Below are 20,085 nucleotides of genomic sequence, written 5' to 3'. Positions count from 1 at the left end.
CAGGGCGAAATTCAAAAATCAGAGGTGCAAAGGGACATGGGTGTCCTTGCGCAGGATTCCCTGAGGGCTAACTTGCAGTTTGTGTCAGTGGTAAGATTGGCAAACTCAATGTTTGCTTTCATTTCGAGAGGATTAGAGTACAAGAGCAAGGATGTAATTCTGAGGTTTTATAAGGCATTGGTCAGACCACACTTGGAGTATTGGAGGGGGTCCAGAAGATTCACAAGAATGATTCCGGGAATGAAAGAGTTAACAGATGAGGAGTGTTTGATGGTTCTGGGCCTGTACTCACGGGAGTTTAGCAGAATAGCTGATTTATGATAGCTACAATAAGTGTATGGGACATTGGAAAAAATGTTGAATTTCCCCATGGGGATGAATAAAGTATCTATCTATCTATCTATCTATCTATCTATCTATCTATCTATCTATCTATCTATCTATCTATTATTCCCATCAAACCTATTCTCCCGCCTCCTCCCCATAACTTTGGAGACTCTGATCAATCAGGAAGTTTACTTATTAAGTTCTGCTTTAAAAAGCAAACAGGAGAAAATCTGCAGATGCTGGTAATCCAAGCTACACAGGTCCTGATGAAGGGTCTCGCCAGATCTCGCTGACACCTGTCTGGAGAGATTTGACGTTGGGAGGATGTGGGTGGGTCGAGAACGGTAAGCACAACCTCTGACTATAGGGATGTCCATTTAGGACAGAGATGAGGAGGAATTCCTTTATCCACAGGATAGTGAATCTGCCACAGGCAGCTGTGGAGACCAAATAATTGAGTATATTTAAAGCAGAGTAACACACACAAATTGTTGGGGGAACAGCAGGCCGGGAAGTTTCTAAGGAAAAGAATAAACAGTCGACGGTTCAGACTGAAACACTTCATCAAGACCTGTGTTGCTTAAAGGTCCCTGCAAATTCATCCCCTGTCCTAATGAGGGGCTACGGGGAATGGGGTTGTGGGAAAGGGGACAAAGTCATCCTCATCTGCCATCTTTGCCACCTCTCGCTTCTCATTACGTCTACACACTCAGTTCACCCACAGGCTTTCCACCCCTCCCCCTCCTGGTTCAATCTGCCATTCATCTCTCCCCTACTGGTTCCCATTCTCACCTCCTTTATTGTTTCAAACCATCACACTCCCCCACTTCACACTCACAAATGAAAGTGAACATTGTACAGCCTGTTCCTGTGCTGTACTGCTCTATGTTCTCTGTTCCCAGTTTCGAAGAATGAGAGGAGATCTCATGGAAACACAAACTTCTTTCAGGGGTCAACAGGTAGGAGTGAGGGAGGATATTTCCCCTGTCCGGCGTAAAACCCACGGGGAAACATTAGCTGTCCGTCCGCTTCCGTCGGGTCAAACCACGGTGAAGGTTTGTGTCGTCCACTCGACTGCGCCTGAGGCCCAGCGGCCTTTCCACCGGTCCCGGGCCGCGCTGCCCGAGTATCCCCCTGATCTCCGGGGCCGCGCTGTCCGAGTCTTCCCCCGATCCCAGGGGACTCTCTAATTTTCTGCTTCTCCCCCCAGTCTCTGCCACCCTGGATGTGGAAACGGCGAATCCGTATCTCGAGGTGTCTGTGGATCGGAAGAGTGTGAGATATACCGGGACCGGGAGGAATCTCCCTGACACCGAGAAGCGATTCACAGACTGGGCTTGTGTGCTGGGATCGGAGGGATTCACATCGGGGAGACATTACTGGGAGGTGGAGGTGACGGGGAATCGGGTCTGGTGGCTGGGAGTCGCCGCAGAGTCTGTGGAGAGGAAGGGATGGTTCAGTCTCAGTTCGGAGACCGGATTTTGGATCATCGGGCGGCATTATGACGTGTTACATCGGGATTATGACGTGTCCCATGGTCTCCCCTCCTCCGAGTCCCGTCTCCCTGCCGGTCCCATCCCCGGGAGGGTGGGAGTTTATCTCAGTCACGAGTCCGGGACAGTTACATTTTACAAAGCGGAGACCAAGTCCCATCTCCACACCTTCACTGGGAATAAATTCACGGGGAAACTTTATCCTCTCTTCCGGACTGGGGATGAAAACCAGTGGCTGAGAATCTGCTCTGGTTCCGCTCCGGGTCTGTAAACGGGTCGGGTCCCGGACCGGCGTCAGGAGTAAAGTCCCTGTAAATATAAATGTGCGGGGAGTGCAGCTAAATACGTGGCTAAGGAGATGGTGCAGGAGGGAGGGCTTCATGTTTCTGGACAATTGGGCTTTGTTCCCGGGAAGGTGGGGCCTGTTCCGACGGGACGGTTTGCCCCTGAACTGGAGGGGGACTAACATTCTTGCGGGTAGATTTGCCAGTGTTGCTCCGGGGGATTTAATCTAGATTTGCAGCGGGAGGGGAACCAGAGTGTTAGAGCAGATAATGAGATGGAGGAGGATAAGGAACATGAGAGGACTGCATGTATTGACAGAAATGAAATAAAAATGCTTTACGCATGATATAAATATTCTCAGGTGCATCTATTTCAATGCACGGAGTATTGTAGGTAAAACAGATGAGTTTAGGGCGTGGGCTGACACGTGGGATTACGACATTACTGCTATTAGTGAGACTTGGTGGCAGGAGGGGCAGAACTGGCAGCTTAATGTTCCGGTAAAATTGGAGAAGGGCCAATTTTGTGGAAATGAACAAGTATCTCGGAAAAGTGGATTGGGAAACATTTTTTTCTGGCAAGTATGTGTTCAGTAAGTTCAAAGGCGAAATTCTGAGAGTGCAGAGTTTGAAAGTTCCTCCCAGGATTAAAGGCAAATTTAACAGGCATAGGGAACCTTAGTTTTCAAGGGGTATTGGCGATCTGGTTAAGAAAAAGGGAGAAGTGTATAGCAGGTATCGGCAACAAAGAATAAATGAGATACCTGAAGAGTATAGAAAATGTTAGAAAATACTAAAAAGGAAATCAGGAAGGCAAAAAGACATGAGGTTGCTTTGGCAGATAATGTGAAGGCAAACCCAAAGGATTTCTACAAATATATTGAGAGTAAGTGGATAGTAAGTGACAAAATTGTCCCCTAGAAGATCAAAATGTGGAGCCTCACGAGATGGGGGAGATCTTAATCAGTTTTTTTTTTTTGCATCAGTATTTACTCAGGAAACTGGCATAGTGTATATGGAAGGAAGGGAAACAAGCAGTAGTGTCATGGAACATATAGAGATTAAAGGGGAGGAGGTGCTTGCTGCCTTACAGCGCATAAAGGTAGATAAATCCCCCGGGCCTGACTTGTTATTTTTTCGGACCTTGAGTGAGACTAGTGTACAAAAAGGCAGGGGACCTGACACAAATATTTAAAATGTCCGTAGCCAAGGGTGCAGTGCCGGAGGATTGGAGGATAGCTCATGTTGTTCCGTTCTTTAAAAAAGGCTCCAATAGTAAACCAGGTAACTACAGGCCAGTCAGCCTGACATCAGTAGTAGGTAAATTATTGGAAGGTGTTCTGAGAGATCGGTTATACAAGTATTTGGACAGCCAAGGGCTGATTAAGGATAGTCAGTATGGCTTTGTGCATGGTAGATCGTGTTTAATGAATGTTGCAGAGTTTTTCGAGGAGGTGACCAAGAAAGTAGATGAAGGAAAGGCTTTGGATGTTGTCTGCATGAACTTTAGTAAGGTCTTTGACAAGGTCCCACATGGGAGGTTAGTTCAGAAGGTTCAGACACTAGGTATCCATAGAGAGGTTGGAAACTGGATTCGAAATTGGCTGTGTGGGAGAAGACAGAGAGTGGTAATTGATGATTGCTTCTCAGACTGGAGGCCTGTGACTAGTGGTGTGTCTCAGGGATCTGTGCTGGGACTATTGCTGTTTGTTGTCGATATCAATGATATAGATGTGGTCAATTGGATCAGCAATTTTGCTGATGACACTAAGATTGGAGATTTAAGAATAAATTGGATAGATACATGGATGGGAGAGGTTTGGAGCGTTACGGCCTGGGTTCCATGGAGTGAAATAAACACGACATAAGAATTATCGATCGATTAATTTTAACTCGTTCACCGCATCCGTCAACTGAACAGAAACACCGGGGATTCAGCAGCAGCTGCGGGCGGCGGGTCCTGAGCTGCCCCGGGTCCTAAAGTCCACTCGTAATGAGACAGGTTAAATGGGACAAGTGGGGGCGGTACTGACTGGAAAAGACAGTGAAGATTGTTCATTAAGTTCATCTGCCATTTCTTTGTCCCCCATTACCACTTCACCAGCATCATTTTCCTGTGGTCCAGTATCAACTCTCATCTCCCTTTCACTCTTCATGTAACTGAAAACTAAACTTTTAGTATCCTGATTTATATTATTGGCCAGTTTGCCCTCATATTTTGTCTTGTCCATTCTTATGGCTTTTTTCGTTGCATTTTGTTGGATTTTAAGAGCATCCCAATAATCCAACATCCCACTCAACTTTGCTACCTTATATGCCATTTCCTTAGGTTTAACACAATTATTACATGCCTTTTCCAGCTCAAACTGTGAATTAAATTAAAGTCAATCCCACAATTTAATAAAGTTTTTATCTGAAAACTATCTACCCTTGCAAAGATTGTACTGAAGACTGCATTTGATTTTTCTTCAGCCTTATACGCTTCACATTGAAATATATGTGTTCCGACAGTTTCATAATGACAAAATGTACACGACACAGAATGAAGTTTTCCAATTAGATACAAGACATAAATTAAGCATAGTGTGGACATTTCTATGTCATGTCAATATCATTCCTTCCCTTGTTTTAAGCCCTTCTTCTATAAACCCAACAGGTTTATGTATTCTATAAAGGTGTCTGTCCTTATGTCCATTATCCTAAGTCTTGCCATAAGCCCCTAATTCTTAAAACTACCAACCCTTTAGCTTCTAATTTGCTAAGTGGAAGGTCTATATCCACAGCTTAACATTTAACAGCTTTTGGTGCAAAACAGTCAACCCCATCATTTCCCTCAACAGTGTGATGTGCAGGGCCCATAATGTGCAGACATATAAATCAAACTTTATATATGAAATACCGTTTGACAAGTTTCCAACAGTCAATCTGACCTACTGCCAGAATGACCTGTTTAAGACACATCAAAACCGAAATGCATTCTAAGCAAATTATAAGGACCAATTTCCTCCACCCACTGTAAGCCGAAACTGTTGCCAAAGAATTCTGCTTTCTATGCTGACAAATGATTATAAGTCATTTCTTTATCATTACCTGCAATGCAGGCACACAAAAACAGCCACACCAACATCCCCAGTTAAATTATCTTCTGATCCATCTGTAAAAAGGGTTACTGTATGATAATAATTTTCATTAATTTACTGATGAACCAACAGACTCTCAGGCAGAACCGAATCCGATCGTGTAACCTAAACTCAACTGAAGTCATTGGAAAAAACAAGGTGTGGTTACAGAGAAAGCTACAGTGGGACATATTGTATCATCAAATACACCCGTATTCCCAGCGTGATAAGAACCCAGCCACCCAAAACAAAAAACACTCTTCTTGTGATGTCCCCAACCGTCCTCCAGCACACCTTTAACAGGATGAACATTTCCTTGCCCCCGCAAATTAATCCAGTATGTTGACAGCAACTTGAACCACTGTTACTTTGAGGGCAATTGTCCCATTGCAATCAGTATAGCCAAAACAGGAGACAACATTACTGCCCCAGAAAATAATCTGAAAGTCTGTAATTGTACCGCATACAAACATTTTTAATTTGAAGACGAGGCTGATCCATAAGCCACACAGACATAATCAAGAACAGATCAAATTAAACAAATATAATTGGTCAGCAAAGATTTTCATGTTGCACCAAAGAATACCCACATAGATTTCTAAGGAGATTTAAAGCTCCTTTACATTTATCAATTATTTTACTGATAGGTGCTTCCATGTCAGCTTATTATCCATCCACATACTGAAAAATCTTACCACTGACACTTCCTCAAGGCATTGATCATGTAATTTAAAATCAAGTGCAAGTCTATTAATGCTGTTTGTAAACCACGTAATGTGTTTTATCGACTGAAAGCTTAAAATCCTCATCGATCTGCCCACTGTTTGACCAATTAATGGTAAATTGCAATTAATACCTCTAATCTATAAAGCTACGTCATCTGTATATTGTGATTTACCCAGGGTATCCCATTTTCCCATCTCAGAGAAAATATCATTAATCATAATATTAAATAATGAAGGGCTACAAATACTGCCTTGTGGGATCCCATTCTCTATCTCATAGAAACACAAACATAACATGCCGACCGGTACTTGGACAGTCCATCAAAAAAAACTCAGAAAAATTATACAATGTCCCCCTCACTCCTAATTTAATCAAAAGTCCTTTCTTCCATATCATTTCCCTTTTGAGTATCAAGAAATACTGCTATTACAACATCTTTATTTAATTGTTCTATCCGAATATAATCTTCCAAACCTAAAACTGAATCTAATGTAATTTCACCCTTCCAAAATCCACTCTAATAAAACACTTCATCATCACTCTTTCCAAAATATAACTCAAGCGCTTGATTACCATACATTCCAAATGTTTACATAAATGAGACATTCACGATATCGGCGCTTAACTAGAAGGATCAAATGGGGATATGCCAGGTTTTAGAATTGGCACTACTATTTCCATTTTCCATGAGGAAAGTAGATGCACAATTCAAACATTCAATATTTTCACAAAAGAGAATTATACACAATTACAATTTCAAATATCACTCTTTCCTGGGGACACCTGACCAGCATTATTAATAGACTTCTTATATTCATACAAATAAATCTCTCCATATGTGATACTATCATTGCTACAGCTGACTTCCAGCACATCAGGGTATTCACTGAAAAACGTATCCCTACATTGTTTAATTTCTTCACTTAAATTATCCTGATTGTGAATCTCAGCAAATAACCCAGCCAGTAACACAACCTTCCCTGTTTCAGTAGCAATCATTTTGCCCTCATTAATCATCACTGGAATATTATGATCCCCAAAAATCCCCCCATTTTCTAAATCATATCCCAAACAATTCCAAGTTTGATATCCCTTCCAATATTATCTCCATATAAGCTCCAGTAAATCACCTCCTTCCTCACCACGGCCTTTGCCCTTTTATTGTTAATAATGTCACTCGGAGACGGATGCACCATCACATAAAAACTCACATGTCTCCCAATTTGCTTCCTGTCCAGTTTTCAATCCAAATCCAAACTCATAAAGACAGGAAGACTGACTGACGTTCACATAAACTAATCACCCTTTGAGTTCCCATTTGAGCCACAGGCACTGCAGCCAATGACAGCAGGGGTCTGTGTTAAGCCTGAGTTATGATAGGCTGGATGAAATCGGTCCATGATCAGCCCCTCCTCTTCCGCTCCATCGCCATGGCGGAGATCAGCGTGTAGCTTCTGTCGGTGTCGCCGGCCTCTGCGCCCACAAGGACGGGTGTGATTCCCCTTCGCGCCTCGGTGGGTCTGTTTCGGTGACCTCTGTGGTGGATGACGAAACATGCATTGACAGGGATCGAGCGAGATTAATGACTACAACTCCCAGAAGGCCCCACTGATGACGGTGTGGCGTTGTTTAGGGGTAAGGTATAAAAGCAAAATGGAGGAAAATGTAATGCATTACGTTTTCTGTACTGTGTCGTGCATTCAATAAAAAATTAAATTAAAAGAGAGATTCCAGCGAGAAAAAGATAGAACATAGAACAATACAGCACAGTACAGCCCCTTCGGCCCACAATACTTAAATTCCTCCGTATACCTGTTAAATAGTCTCTTAAACTTCACTAGTGTATCTGCCTCCACCACTGACTCGGGCAGTGCATTCCCCGCACCAACCACTCTCTGAGTATAAAATCTTCCTCTAATATCCCCGTTGAACTTCTCTCCCCTTACCTTAAAGCCATGTCCTCTTATATTGAGCAGTGGTGCCCTGGGCAAGAGGCGCTGGCTGTCCACTCTATCTATTCCCCTTAATATCAACTATACCTCTATCATTTCTCCTCTCATCATCCTCCTTTCCTTAGAGAGTAAAGCCCTAGCTCCCTTAATCTCTGATCATAATCCATACTCTCTAAACCAGGCAGCATTCTGTTGAATCTCCTCTGTACCCTTTCCAATGCTTCCACATCCTTCTTATAGTGAGGTGACCAGAACTGGACATAGTACTCCACGTGTGGCCCAACCAGAGTTTTAGAGAGCTTCATCATTACATCGCGACTCTTAAAGTCTATCCCTCGACTTATGAAAGCTAACACGCCATAAGCTTTCTTAACTACTCTGTCTACCAGTGAGGTAACTTTCAGGGATCTGTGGACATGTAGCACACGATCCCTCTGCTCCTCCACACTTCCAAGTATCCTGCCATTTACTTTGTACTCTGCCTTGGAGTTTGTCCTTCTAAAGTGTACCACCTCACACTTCTCCAGGTTGAACTCTATCTGCAACTTCTCAACCCACTCCTGCATCCTATCAATATCTCTCTGCAATCTTTGACAATTCTCTGCACTATCCACAACACCACCAACCTTTGTGTCTTCTGCAAACTTGCCAACCCATCCTTCTACCCCCACATCCAGGTCGTTAATAAAAATCACGAAAAGTAGGGATCCCAGAATTGATCCTTGTGGGACAACACTAATCACAACCCTCCAATCCGAATGTACTCACTCCACCACAACTCTCTGCTTTCTGCAGACAAGCCAATTCTGAATCCACCTGGTCAAACATCCCTGGATCCCATGCCTTCTGACTTTCTGAATAAGCCTACCGTGTGGAATCTTATCAAATGCATTTCTAAAATACATGTAGATCACATCCACTGCACTACCCTCATCTATATACCTGATCACCTCTTAAAAGAACTCCATCAGGCTTGTTAGATACGATCTGCCCTTCAGAAAGCCATGCTGTCTGTCACTGATCAGACCATGATTCTCCAAATGCCAATAGATCCTATCTTTGTGAATCTTTTCCAACAGCTTTTCCACCACAAATGTAACGTTCAATTGTCTATAATTATCCGGACTATCCCTAATACCCTTTTTGAACAAGGGGACAACATTCGCCTCCCTCCAATCCTCCGGTACCATTCCCGTGGATAATGAGGACATAATGATCCTAGCTAGAGGCTCAGCAATCTATTTCCTCGCCTCGGATGCAGAACTGGGAAGTGGCAGATGGAGTTCAACACAGATGAAGAGGTTCATTTCTGCAGGTCAAATTTGAACACAGAATATAATATTAATGGTAAGACTCTTGGCAGTGTGGAGGGTCAGAGAGATCTTGGGGTCCATGTCCATATGACATTCAAAGCTGCTGTGGAGGTTGGCAGTGTTGTTAGGAAGGCGTCTGGTGTGACGGGCTTCATCAACCATGGGATTGAGTTCAAGAGCTGTGAGGTGATGTTGAAGCTATATTTCTCCTATCCTGTACATAAGTAATTGTAATAAGATGATTAGAGGCTTTGACCATGTGGATAGCCAGAGGCATTTTCCCAGGCTTGAAGTGACTAACACGAGGGGACGTAGTTTTAAGCTGCTTGGAATTCGGTACTGAGGGAATGTCAGGGATAAGTTTCTTACACAGAGAGTGGTGGGTGCATGGAATGCACTGCCGGCAGCGATGGTGGAGGTGGATACAATAGGATATTTTAAGAGATTCTTAGATAGGTTCATGGAGCTTAGAAACATAGAGGGATATACGATCAGGAAATCCTAGGCAGTCTCTAGAGTAGGTTACATGGTCGGTACAACATTGTGGGCTGAAGAGCCTGTAATGTGCTGTAGATTTCTGTGTTCTGTGTCAAAGACAGGCAGAGGGATTAGTTTAAATGAACAGGAGGACAGCATGGAAAGGTTGGGCCGAAGGACCTGTGTCAGTGCCGTAAGGGAGGGGTTCTGTCCCAACCATCGACTCTATTCCCCTCAACAGATGCCGCCTGACTTGACAACGTTCTTCAAAAGTTGCATTCAGTTCCGCTTAGCATTCTGTACAAAGGATGTTTTGTGCTGGAGGAGTGCAGAGGAGATTCATCATGATTGAGGGGGCTTCTGTTCATAAGTCCATAAGGCATAGGAACAGAATTAGTCCATTCAGTCCATTGAGTCAGCCACCTTTCCATCATGGCTGATCCCAGATCGCACTCAATTCCAGATATCTGACCTCTCGCCATATCCTTTGATGCCCTGACTGATCGGGAAACGATCAACTTCCGCCTTGAATATACCCACACACTCGGCCTCTACCACAGTCTGTGGCAGAGAATTCCACAGATCCAATACACCTTGGCTCATAAAAAAATAAGCTGCTTACCTCTGTTTGAAAAGGTGGCCCCTCGACTTTGTGGCTGTGGCCAACCACAGGAAATACCTTCTCCACATCCACCTTATCCAATCCTTTCAACATTCGGTAGGTTTCAATGAGATGCCCCTGCATTTTTCTGAGTTCCAGTGAGCACAGGGTCAAAGCTGCCAAGTGCTCCTCATATTTTAACCCCTTCATTCCCAAAATCATCTTTCTGAACTTCCTCTTGATTCTCTCCAATGATAACACATCCTGTCTGAGATATGGGGCCCAGCACTGTTGACAATACTCCAGGGGCAGCCTGACTCGTGTCTTATAAAGCCTCAGCATTATCTCGTTGCTGTTATATTCGTGGGGTGATATTGGACTGTGTTGATCTACAGGGTGTCGTGGTTTTTCGTGCCTTACAAATGACAAGGAGACGCAGAAGATTCTTCAAGAAGGGTTAAACTTTAATTTGCAAATCAAAGCTGAGACAGTCATTGAACTAGTCGCTGATTGCCTCCCCCCCCCCCCCCCCCCGATCCTCGGCCACAGCAACTTTGCCTGACTACGAGAAGGTTTTTTATTTGTATGTACCCAACCGACAGGAGGGTTATGTCACAGCGGTTCTAACACAAGAGACAGGCACAGGAAAAGCAAAGCAGCCGATAGCATACTACAGTATGAGACTAGATGAGGTGGCTCAGGGGTATCCACCCTGTTATCAGGGATTGGCGGCGCTGTATTATGCATATGAAAAGGCATCATCGGTAACCCTGGGCTATCCTGCAACTCTGTACACACACCACAAAGTAGCAGAATTGCTGGAAAAAGGGAAATTTGTGCTGACGCCAGCCAGGATAGCAGCGTATCAGATGCTATTGACATTTCCTGACATAACTATACAGAGATGCACTACCAGTAATATAGCCGATTTTATCCCTTTAGACTATGAAGGAGAACCCCATGATTGTATAGGGAAGACGATGGCATTTGCCAAATTGAGAGCAGATTTACGGTCAGAACCACTAGAGGATATAGATAAAAAGGTTCTGTTCGTAGATGGCTCTTGTTATAGGGATTATGATGGAAATCACGCAGGATTCTCAGTGGTGCAGCAGGATCAGTCGCGCTATAAGATTATTAGGATGGAGTCCTGTCCCCAACCGTGTTCCGCCCAACTAGCAGAACTCAAAGCCCTGACAGCTGCGTGTGAAATGATGGAAGGTGAGAAAGTAGACATCTATACTCATTCAGCATATGCTCACGGAGTATGCCATTTGTTCGGGGCAGTGTGGAAGCAGAGAGGTTTTAAAAAAGTAGTGGAGATCCCTTACAACATTGTCAGCAAATTCTAGACTTAATAAAAGCCATAATGAAACCTAAAGCATTGGCTATAGTCAAATGCCAGGCACATAAAAAGGGAAACGATGTAATAACAAAGGGAAATCAAGCTGCAGACGAGGCAGCCAGAAAAGCGTCTGGATGTACATCAGCTGTCATTGCCCCCCAGGTAAGCCTAACTCCAGAACCTGATTGAAATACAAGGTAAGGCAACTTTGGCAGAACAGACAATGTGGAGAAAAAGGGGGGCCAAGCAGAACCCGGAAGGCTTGTGGAGCATGGAAGATGGTTTGTTGGTAGCACCCACCCCTCTACTGACGATTCTGATTTCAGAAGCGCATGGGATGGACCATTGTGCAAGGGGGGAAGTGATAAGGAAAATAAAGAAGGATGGTTTTTGGTCACCTTATTTACAGGCTTCAGTGGACTTTGTTTTGTCACAGTGCGAGGTATGCGCACAGAATAATGTTCGGAAGGGAATTACAACCCCAATAGGTCACATTCCTGTACCTGAAGGACCATTTAAACATCTAGTGATCGATTACGTAGACATGATAAAGACAGTGAGAGGGAAAAGATACATGCTGGTAGTAATTGATCGATTTAGCAGATAGGTGGAGGCGGTACCTTCAAGAGATCAAGGGGCAAAGACAGTGGTAAAATTCCGGACAAATGAAGTGATCCCAAGGTTTGGAATACCTACAGAAGTTAGTTCAGACAACGGTTCAGCTTTTATCCAGAAAGTGGTCAAACTGGTACTACAGGCGCTGAGGATAAAGCAAAGATTTGGATGTGTATACCACCCTCAGTCGCAGGGCTTGGTAGAGAGAATTAATGGAACCCTGAAAGCCAAACTGAACAAAATTTGTGCAGATACTAAACTTAATTGGGTCGATGCTTTACCGGGGAGGGCGTGATCAGGAAGGCTTTAAAGCGAGGCTGCGGTTTGAATAAACCGCTTTTGCAACTGCAGCTTATCGACTCCGTGTCGTTTATTGCAGCGCTGCGTGTAGCCACACCACTACAGTCTCTCCTTTGTTAAATAGTAACAGTGAACAAACTTAAATTGAATTAAACACTGATTGGCACATATCAAAGCAGAATTGACCATCTTCATTAACAAAGGTCATATTAAGTTCTCTCTCCCAATGTTGTTTAATTTTTAGTGATTAAGGGGATCTGTTTTTTGCATTTATTTATTTTTATTTTCCTTTATTTTGTGATGGTCGATTGATGACTTTTGAAGAGTTAATTAGCAAATATTCTCTCTCTCATACACACTTACTGCAATATCTTCATGTTAGACATTTTTTACAAAAATAATTATCTAAGTTTCCATATATGCAAGAATCTGATTTGTTGTTTACTGTTTTGAATATGAATCCTTTAGTAAGAGGTTCCATTGGTAGAATTTATAATATATTTTTAATACATTAATACAAAAATATAACCTCCCACCTAAGGTTTATACATGGTAGAAATATTCGTTGTTTCAGACGTGATAGAGGGGGAGGGATGAAAGGGGGAGGAGTGACATTACTAGCCAGGGAAAGTATCACAGCTGTGCGTAGACAGGACAGCCCGGAGGGTTTGTCTACAGAGGCCATGTGGGTGGAGCTGAGGAACGGGAAAGGTGTGACCACACTAATAGGGGTGTATTATAGACCTCCCAATAGTCAGAGAGAATTGGAGGAGCAAAGCTGTATAAAGATAGTAGAGCGATGTAAGAAATAGGAAGTTGTAATAGTAGGGGATTTTACCTTTCCTCATATTGACTGGGACTCCCAAACTGTAAAAGGGCTAGATGGCTTGGAGTTTGTGAAATGTTTTCAGGAAAGTTTTCTGAATCAATATATAGAGGTACCTACGAGAGAGGATGCAATATTTGATCTATTAGGAAACCAGACAGTCAGGTGACAGAAATATGTGTAGGCGAACATTTTGGGTCCAGTGACCATAATGTCATTAGTTTCAAGTTAATCATGGATAAGGATGGGTCTGGTCCTCGAGTTGAGGTTCTAAATTGGAGAAGGGCCAATTTTGTGGAAATGAAAAAGGATCTAGGAAGAGTGGATTGGAATAATTTTTTTTCTGGCGAGGATGTGTTCAGTAAGTGGAAGGCCTTCAAAGGCGAAATTTTGAGAGTGCAGAGTTTGCATGTTCCTGCCAGGATTAAAGGCAAAGTTACAGGCATAGGGAACCTTGGTTTTCAAGGGATATTGGTGATCTGGTTAAGAAAAAGAGAGAGGTGTATAGCAGGTAGAGGCAACAAAGAACAAATGAGTTACTTGAAGAGTATAGATAATGTAAGAAAATACTAAAGAAGGAAATCAGGAAGGCATAAAGACATGAGGTGGCTTTGGCAGATAATGTGAAGGTAAACCCGAGGGGTTTCTACAAGTATATTAAGCGATAAAGTATGGTAATGGACAAAATTGGTCCCCGAGAAGATCAGTGTGGTCGTCTATGTGTGGGGCCTCACGAGATGGCGGAGATCTTAAACAGTTTTTTTGCATCAGTATTTACTCAGGAAACTGGCATAGTGTATATGGAAGGAAGGGAAACAAGCAGTAGTGTCATGGAACAATTAGAGATTAAAGGGGAGGAGGTATTTCCTCGGACCTTGAGAGAGACTAGTGTAGAATTTGCAGGGGACCTGGCAGAAATATTTAAAATGTCCTCAGCTACGGGTGCAGTGCCGGAGGATTGGAGGGTAGCTCATGTTGTTCCGTTGTTTAAAAAAGGCTCCAAAAGTAAACCAGGTAATTACAGGCCAGTGAGCCTGACATCAGTAGTAGGTCAGTTATTGGAAGGTGTTCTGAGAGATCGGATATACAAGTATTTGGACAGCCAAGGGCTGATTAAGGATAGTTAGTATGGCTTTGTACCTGGTAGATCATGTTTAACAAATCTTGTAGAATTTTTCGAAGAGGTTACCAAGAAAGTAGATGAAGGAAAGGCTGTGGCTGTTGTCTGCATGAACTTTAGTAAGGCCTTTGACAAGGTCCACATGGGAAGTTAGTTCAGAAGGTTCAGACATGAGGTCTCCATGGAGAGGTTGTAAACTGGATTCGAAATTGGCTGTGTGGGAGAAGACAGAGAGTGGTAGTGGATGATTGCTTCTGTCGGTGTCGCCGGCCTCGGCGCCCATAAGGACGGGTGTGATTCCCCTTCGCGCCTCGGTGGGTCTGTTTCGGTGACGTCTGTGGTGGCTGACGGAACATGCTTTGACAGGGAGCGTGCGAGGAAATGCCTACAACTCCCAGAAGGCCCCACTGATGACGTTGTGGTGTTTAGGGGTAAGGTATAAAAGCAAAATGGAGGAAAATGTAATGCATTACGTTTTCTGTACTGTGTCGTGCCTTCAATAAAAAATTAAATTAAAAGAGAGATTCCAGCGAGAAATAGATAGAACATAGGACAATACAGCACAGTACAGGCCCTTCGGCCCACAATGTTGTGCCGATCCTTAAACTCTGCCTCCCTAAGCTTAAATTCCTACAGATACCTGTCTAGTAGTCTCTTAAACTTCACTAGTGTATCTGCCTCCACCACTGACTCGGGCAGTGCATTCCACGCACCAACCACTCTCTGAGTATAAAATCTTCCTCTAATATCCCCCTTTAACTTCCCTCCCCTTACCTTAAAGCCATGTCCTCTTGTATTGAGCAGTGGTGCCCTGGGGAAGAGGCGCTGGCTGTCCACTCTATCTATTCCCCTTAATATCAACTATACCTCTATCATTTCTCCTCTCATCTTCTCTCCAGAGAGTAAAGCCCTAGCTCCCTTAATCTCTGATCATAATCCATACTCTCTAAACCAGGCAGCATTCTAATAAATCTCCTCTGTACCCTTTCCAATGCTTCCACATCCTTCTTATAGTGAGGTGACCAGAACTGGACAGAGTACTCCAAGTGTGGCCCAACCAGAGTTTTATAGAGCTGCAACATTACATCGCGAATCTTAAACTCTATCCTTCGACTAATGAAAGCTAACACCCCATAAGTTTTCTTAACTACTCTGTCTACTGTGTGGACATGTAGCCCCAGATCCCTCTGCTTCTCCACACTTCCAAGTATCCTGCCATTTACTTTGTACTCTGCCTTGGAGTTTGTCCTTCCAAAGTGTACCATCTCACACTTCTCCAGGTTGAACTCTATCTGCCACTTTTCAGCCCACTCCTGCATCATATCAATGTCTCTCTGCAATCTTTGACAATCCTCTGCACTATCCACAACACCACCAACCTTTGTGTCTTCTGCAAACTTGCCAACCCATCCTTCTACTCCCACATCCAGGTCGTTAATAAAAATCACGAAAAGTAGGGGTCCCAGAACTGATCCTTGTGGGACACCACTAGTCACAACCCTCCAATCCGAATGTACTCCCTCCACCACAACTCCCTGCTTTCTGCAGGCAAGCCAATTCTGAATCCACCTGGTCAAACATCCCTGGATCCCATGCCTTCTGACTTTCTGAATAAGCCTACCATGTGGAACCTTATCAAATGCATTACTAAAATCCATGCAGATCACATCCACTGCACGACCCTCATCTATATGCCTGGTCACCTCCTAAAAGAACTCCATCAGGCTTGTTAGACACGATCTGCCCTTCAGAAAGCCATGCTGACTGTCACTGATCAGACCATGATTCTCCAAATGCCAATAAATCCTATCATTGTGAATCTTTTCCAACAGCTTTCCCACCCCAGATGTAAGGCTCAGTGGTCTATAATTATCCGGCCTATCCCTACCACCCTTTTTGAACAAGGGGAGAACATTTGCCTCCCTCCAATCCTCCGGTACCATTCCCGTGGACAATGAGGACATAATGATCCTAGCCAGAGGCTCAGCAATCTATTTCCTCGCCTCGGATGCAGAACTGTGAAGTGGCAGATGGAGTTCAACACAGATGAAGAGATCCATTTCTGCAGGTCAAATTTGAACACAGAATATAATATTAATGGCAAGACTCTTGGCAGTGTGGAGGATCAGAGAGATCTTAGGGTCCATGTCCATACGACATTCAAAGCTGCTGAGGGGGTTGGCAGTGTTGTTAGGAAGGCGTCTGGTGTGATGGCCTTCATCAACCATGGGATTGAGTTCAAGAGCTGTGAGGTGATGTTGAAGCTATATTTCTCCTAACCTGTACATAAGTACTTGTACCCCAACACGGCAGGGCTGTGGGCTTAGTTGGACCCCACTTGGGAGTCCTGCGTTCAGTTCTGGTGGCCTCACTAAAGGAAGGATGTGGACACTATAGACAGTGTAGAGTAGATTTACAAGGATGTTGCTCTTGGATTGGAGAGCATGCCTTATGAGAATAGATTGAGTGAACTTGGCCTTTCCTTCTTGGAGCGACGGAGGATGAGAGGTGACCTGATAGAGGTGTATAAGATGATGAGAGGCTTTGACCATGTGGATAGCCAGAGGCATTTTCTCAGGCTTGAAGTGACTAACACGAGGGGACGTAGTTTTAAGCTGCTTGGAAGTCGGTACCGAGGGAATGTCAGGGGTATGTTTCTTATACAGAGAGTGGTGGGTGCATGGAATGCACTGCCTGCAGCGATGCTGGAGGTGGATACAATAGGATATTTTAAGAGACTCTTAGATAGGTTCATGGAGCTTAGAAACGTAGAGGGATATACGATCAGGAAACCTAGGCAGTCTCTAGAGTAGGTTACATGGTCGGTACAACATTGTGGGCTGAAGAGCCTGTAATGTGCTGTAGATTTCTGTGTTCTGTGTCAAAGGCAGGCAGAGGGATTAGTTTAAATGGACAGGAGGACAGCATGGAAAGGTTGGGCCAAAGGGCCTGTGTTAGTGCCGTAAGGGAGGGGTTCTGTCCCAACCATCGATTCTATTCCCCTCAACAGATGCTGCCTGACTTGACAACGTTCTTGAAAAGTTACATTCAGTTCCGCTTAGCATTCTGTACAAAGGATGTTTTGTGCTGGAAGAGTGCAGAGGAGATTCATCATGATTGAGGGGGCTTGTGTTCATAAGTCCATAAAGCATAGGAACAGAATTAGGCCATTCAGCCCATTGAGTCAGCCACCTTCCCATCATGGCTGATCCCAGATCACACTCAATTCCAGATATCTGACCCCTCGCCATATCCTTTGATGCCCTGACTGATCAGGAAACGATCAACTTCCGCCTTGAATATACCCCCACACTCGGCCTCCACCGCAGTCTGTGGCAGAGCATTCCACAGATCCAATACACCTCGGCTAATAAAAAAAATAAGCTGCTTACCTCTGTTTGAAAAGGTGGCCCCTCGACTTTGTGGCTGTGCCCCACCACAGGAAATACCTTCTCCACATCCTCCTTATCCAGTCCTTTCAACACTCGGTAGGTTTCAATGAGATGCCCCGCATTTTTCTGAGTTCCACTGAGCACAGGGTCAAAGCTGCCAAGCGCTCCTCATATTTTAACCCCTTCATTCCCAAAATCATCTTTCTGAACCTCCTGTGGACTCTCTCCAATGACAACACATCCTGTCTGAGATATGCGGCCTAACGCTGTTGACAATACTCCAAGTGCGGCCTGCCTAGTGTCTTATAAAGCCTCAGCATTATCTCTTTGCTGTTATATTCATGGGGCGAGATTGGACTGTGTTGATCTACAGGGAGATCTTGGAATCCGAGTTCATAACTCCCAGATAGTGGTTCCATTGTCGGACAGTTATGCTGCAGTTGTATAAATCTCTAGTTTAACCACATCTGGAGAATTACATTCGAGTACAGGAGTAATGCGGAGGTCTTGGATGGTGAGTGGAAGAGGCTTAACCGGATGCTGCCTGGATAAAGTGAGACTGGACAATCTCGGGTAATTTTCTTTGAAGTGGCAGAGGCTGAGGAAGGTCTGACAGACGTTTACAGGAATGTGAGAGGCACAGACAGAGTGGACAGTCGGGATTTTTTCCCTAAGGAGGAAATGTCCAATGCCAGTGGGCATGCTCTTCAGGAGAAAGGGGGAACACATCCTCATTGGTCCTTTTTGCACTATTGAAGTATTTTGTAATTAGTGCATTTTGTATCTTTTCTCTGCACTGCTGCTGTTGAAAAACAAAACGACTAGAAAAGACAATGACGTTAAAAACCTGACTCAGGATATTTAAAGGAGATTTGCGTTTCAAGTTTTGTTTTTCATTCCCATAGTGGTGGGTGTTTGGCGTGAATATCGGGTGGTGGTGGAGACAGATGTGAAAGAGGCTATTAGATACCACGTGAATGTGTGGAGAATGGAGGGATGTGTTCCTTGTGTAGGCAGAAGGGATTGGTTTAGTAAGGCATGAAATGATCAGCTCAATTGGTTCAGAACAACACAGTGAGCAGAAGGGCCTGTTCAAGGACAAGTACAGCAAGCAGAGCAGGTGAACTGGATAAAGTGACCCCACTCAGAGAACAGACTGTGACGTCAGTGGATATATGCCGGCATCACAGTTCTCTCTCCAAAGATACTTCACTGCGGGATAAAATGAAGTTTGTGATGTTTATAACCAATGTGGTGAATTGTACTGATCAGACATCTCATCCTACTGAGGAAATTAAAATTATTGTGAAAGTTGCAGAAAGGTATCTTGGTGTAACTGGTGTTTTGTGGGAAGCTGTAAATGAAGCTCTGATTTGTGGGGGTTCCTGCATCCCAGTCTACTTGTGAAGATATGTAATGGGATTGAAATATTGAAGTGAAATGCAAGAAGCCTGATTTTACATGGTCAACACTTTCAGCAGTTTATTTCTGATTTGTCAGATTTTTCCGATGTTATATCTGTTCAGTAAACCTGCACATTTTAAGTTTTATTCCTGTGCAGGATTATATTGTCATTTGGCTTGACAGGTTAGTTGGTAGAGGGGTGGTGTTGTCAGTTTTATAAGGAAAGGAGCAGAGTATAGTGTTGTGAATGGAAATAAAATGTATCAGGAACTTGTAGAAAATCTTGATTCAACAGGTATGTGTAATTTTCTTTTGTGAAAATATGAACTTTCTGAATCGTATTTGGAGGTTTGGCCATCTACTTTTCTCATGGAAAATGGTTGTAGTAGTTCCCATTCTAAAACCTGGATCTCCCCGTCTGATCCTCCTTCTTGTAGGCCAATATCATTAAAGTCTCATTCATGTAAACTTGTGGAATGTATGGTAATCGAGTGTTTGAATTATATTTTCGATAAAAGAGGTAATTTCACGTTTTATCAGAGGGGAATTTGGAACGGTAGAATAAGACCATAAGACAAAGGAGCAGAAGTCGGTCATTCGGCCCATCGAGTCTGCTCTGCCATTTTATCATGAGCTGATCCATTCTCCCATTTAGTCCCACACCCCCACCTCCTCACCTGGCTACTCAGATACCCAGCAATCTCTGCCTTAAATAACATTGGAATCAGTTTGGGTTTGGAAGATCATATTAGGAAAGTACAGTTAAATAAAGATGTTGTAACAGCAATATT

The 20,085-nt window shown here is 43.7% G+C and overlaps 1 protein-coding gene across 1 annotated transcript in view; it reads left to right on the top strand.

The window, feature by feature from the left end:
- LOC140722140 (E3 ubiquitin-protein ligase TRIM39-like) overlaps positions 1–20,085 on the top strand; it is a 66,006-nt gene that overhangs the window by 15,919 nt on the left and 30,002 nt on the right. The window contains exon 4 of the mRNA XM_073036933.1: positions 1,538–1,719. Within this exon, the coding sequence (XP_072893034.1) occupies positions 1,538–1,719 (182 nt within the window). The remainder of the gene's footprint in view (positions 1–1,537; positions 1,720–20,085) is intronic.

The sequence above is a fragment of the Hemitrygon akajei genome, unplaced genomic scaffold (assembly GCF_048418815.1).
Source record: "Hemitrygon akajei unplaced genomic scaffold, sHemAka1.3 Scf000070, whole genome shotgun sequence".
NCBI lineage: Eukaryota > Metazoa > Chordata > Chondrichthyes > Myliobatiformes > Dasyatidae > Hemitrygon > Hemitrygon akajei.
This window is presented reverse-complemented; position numbering and strand designations above follow the sequence as displayed.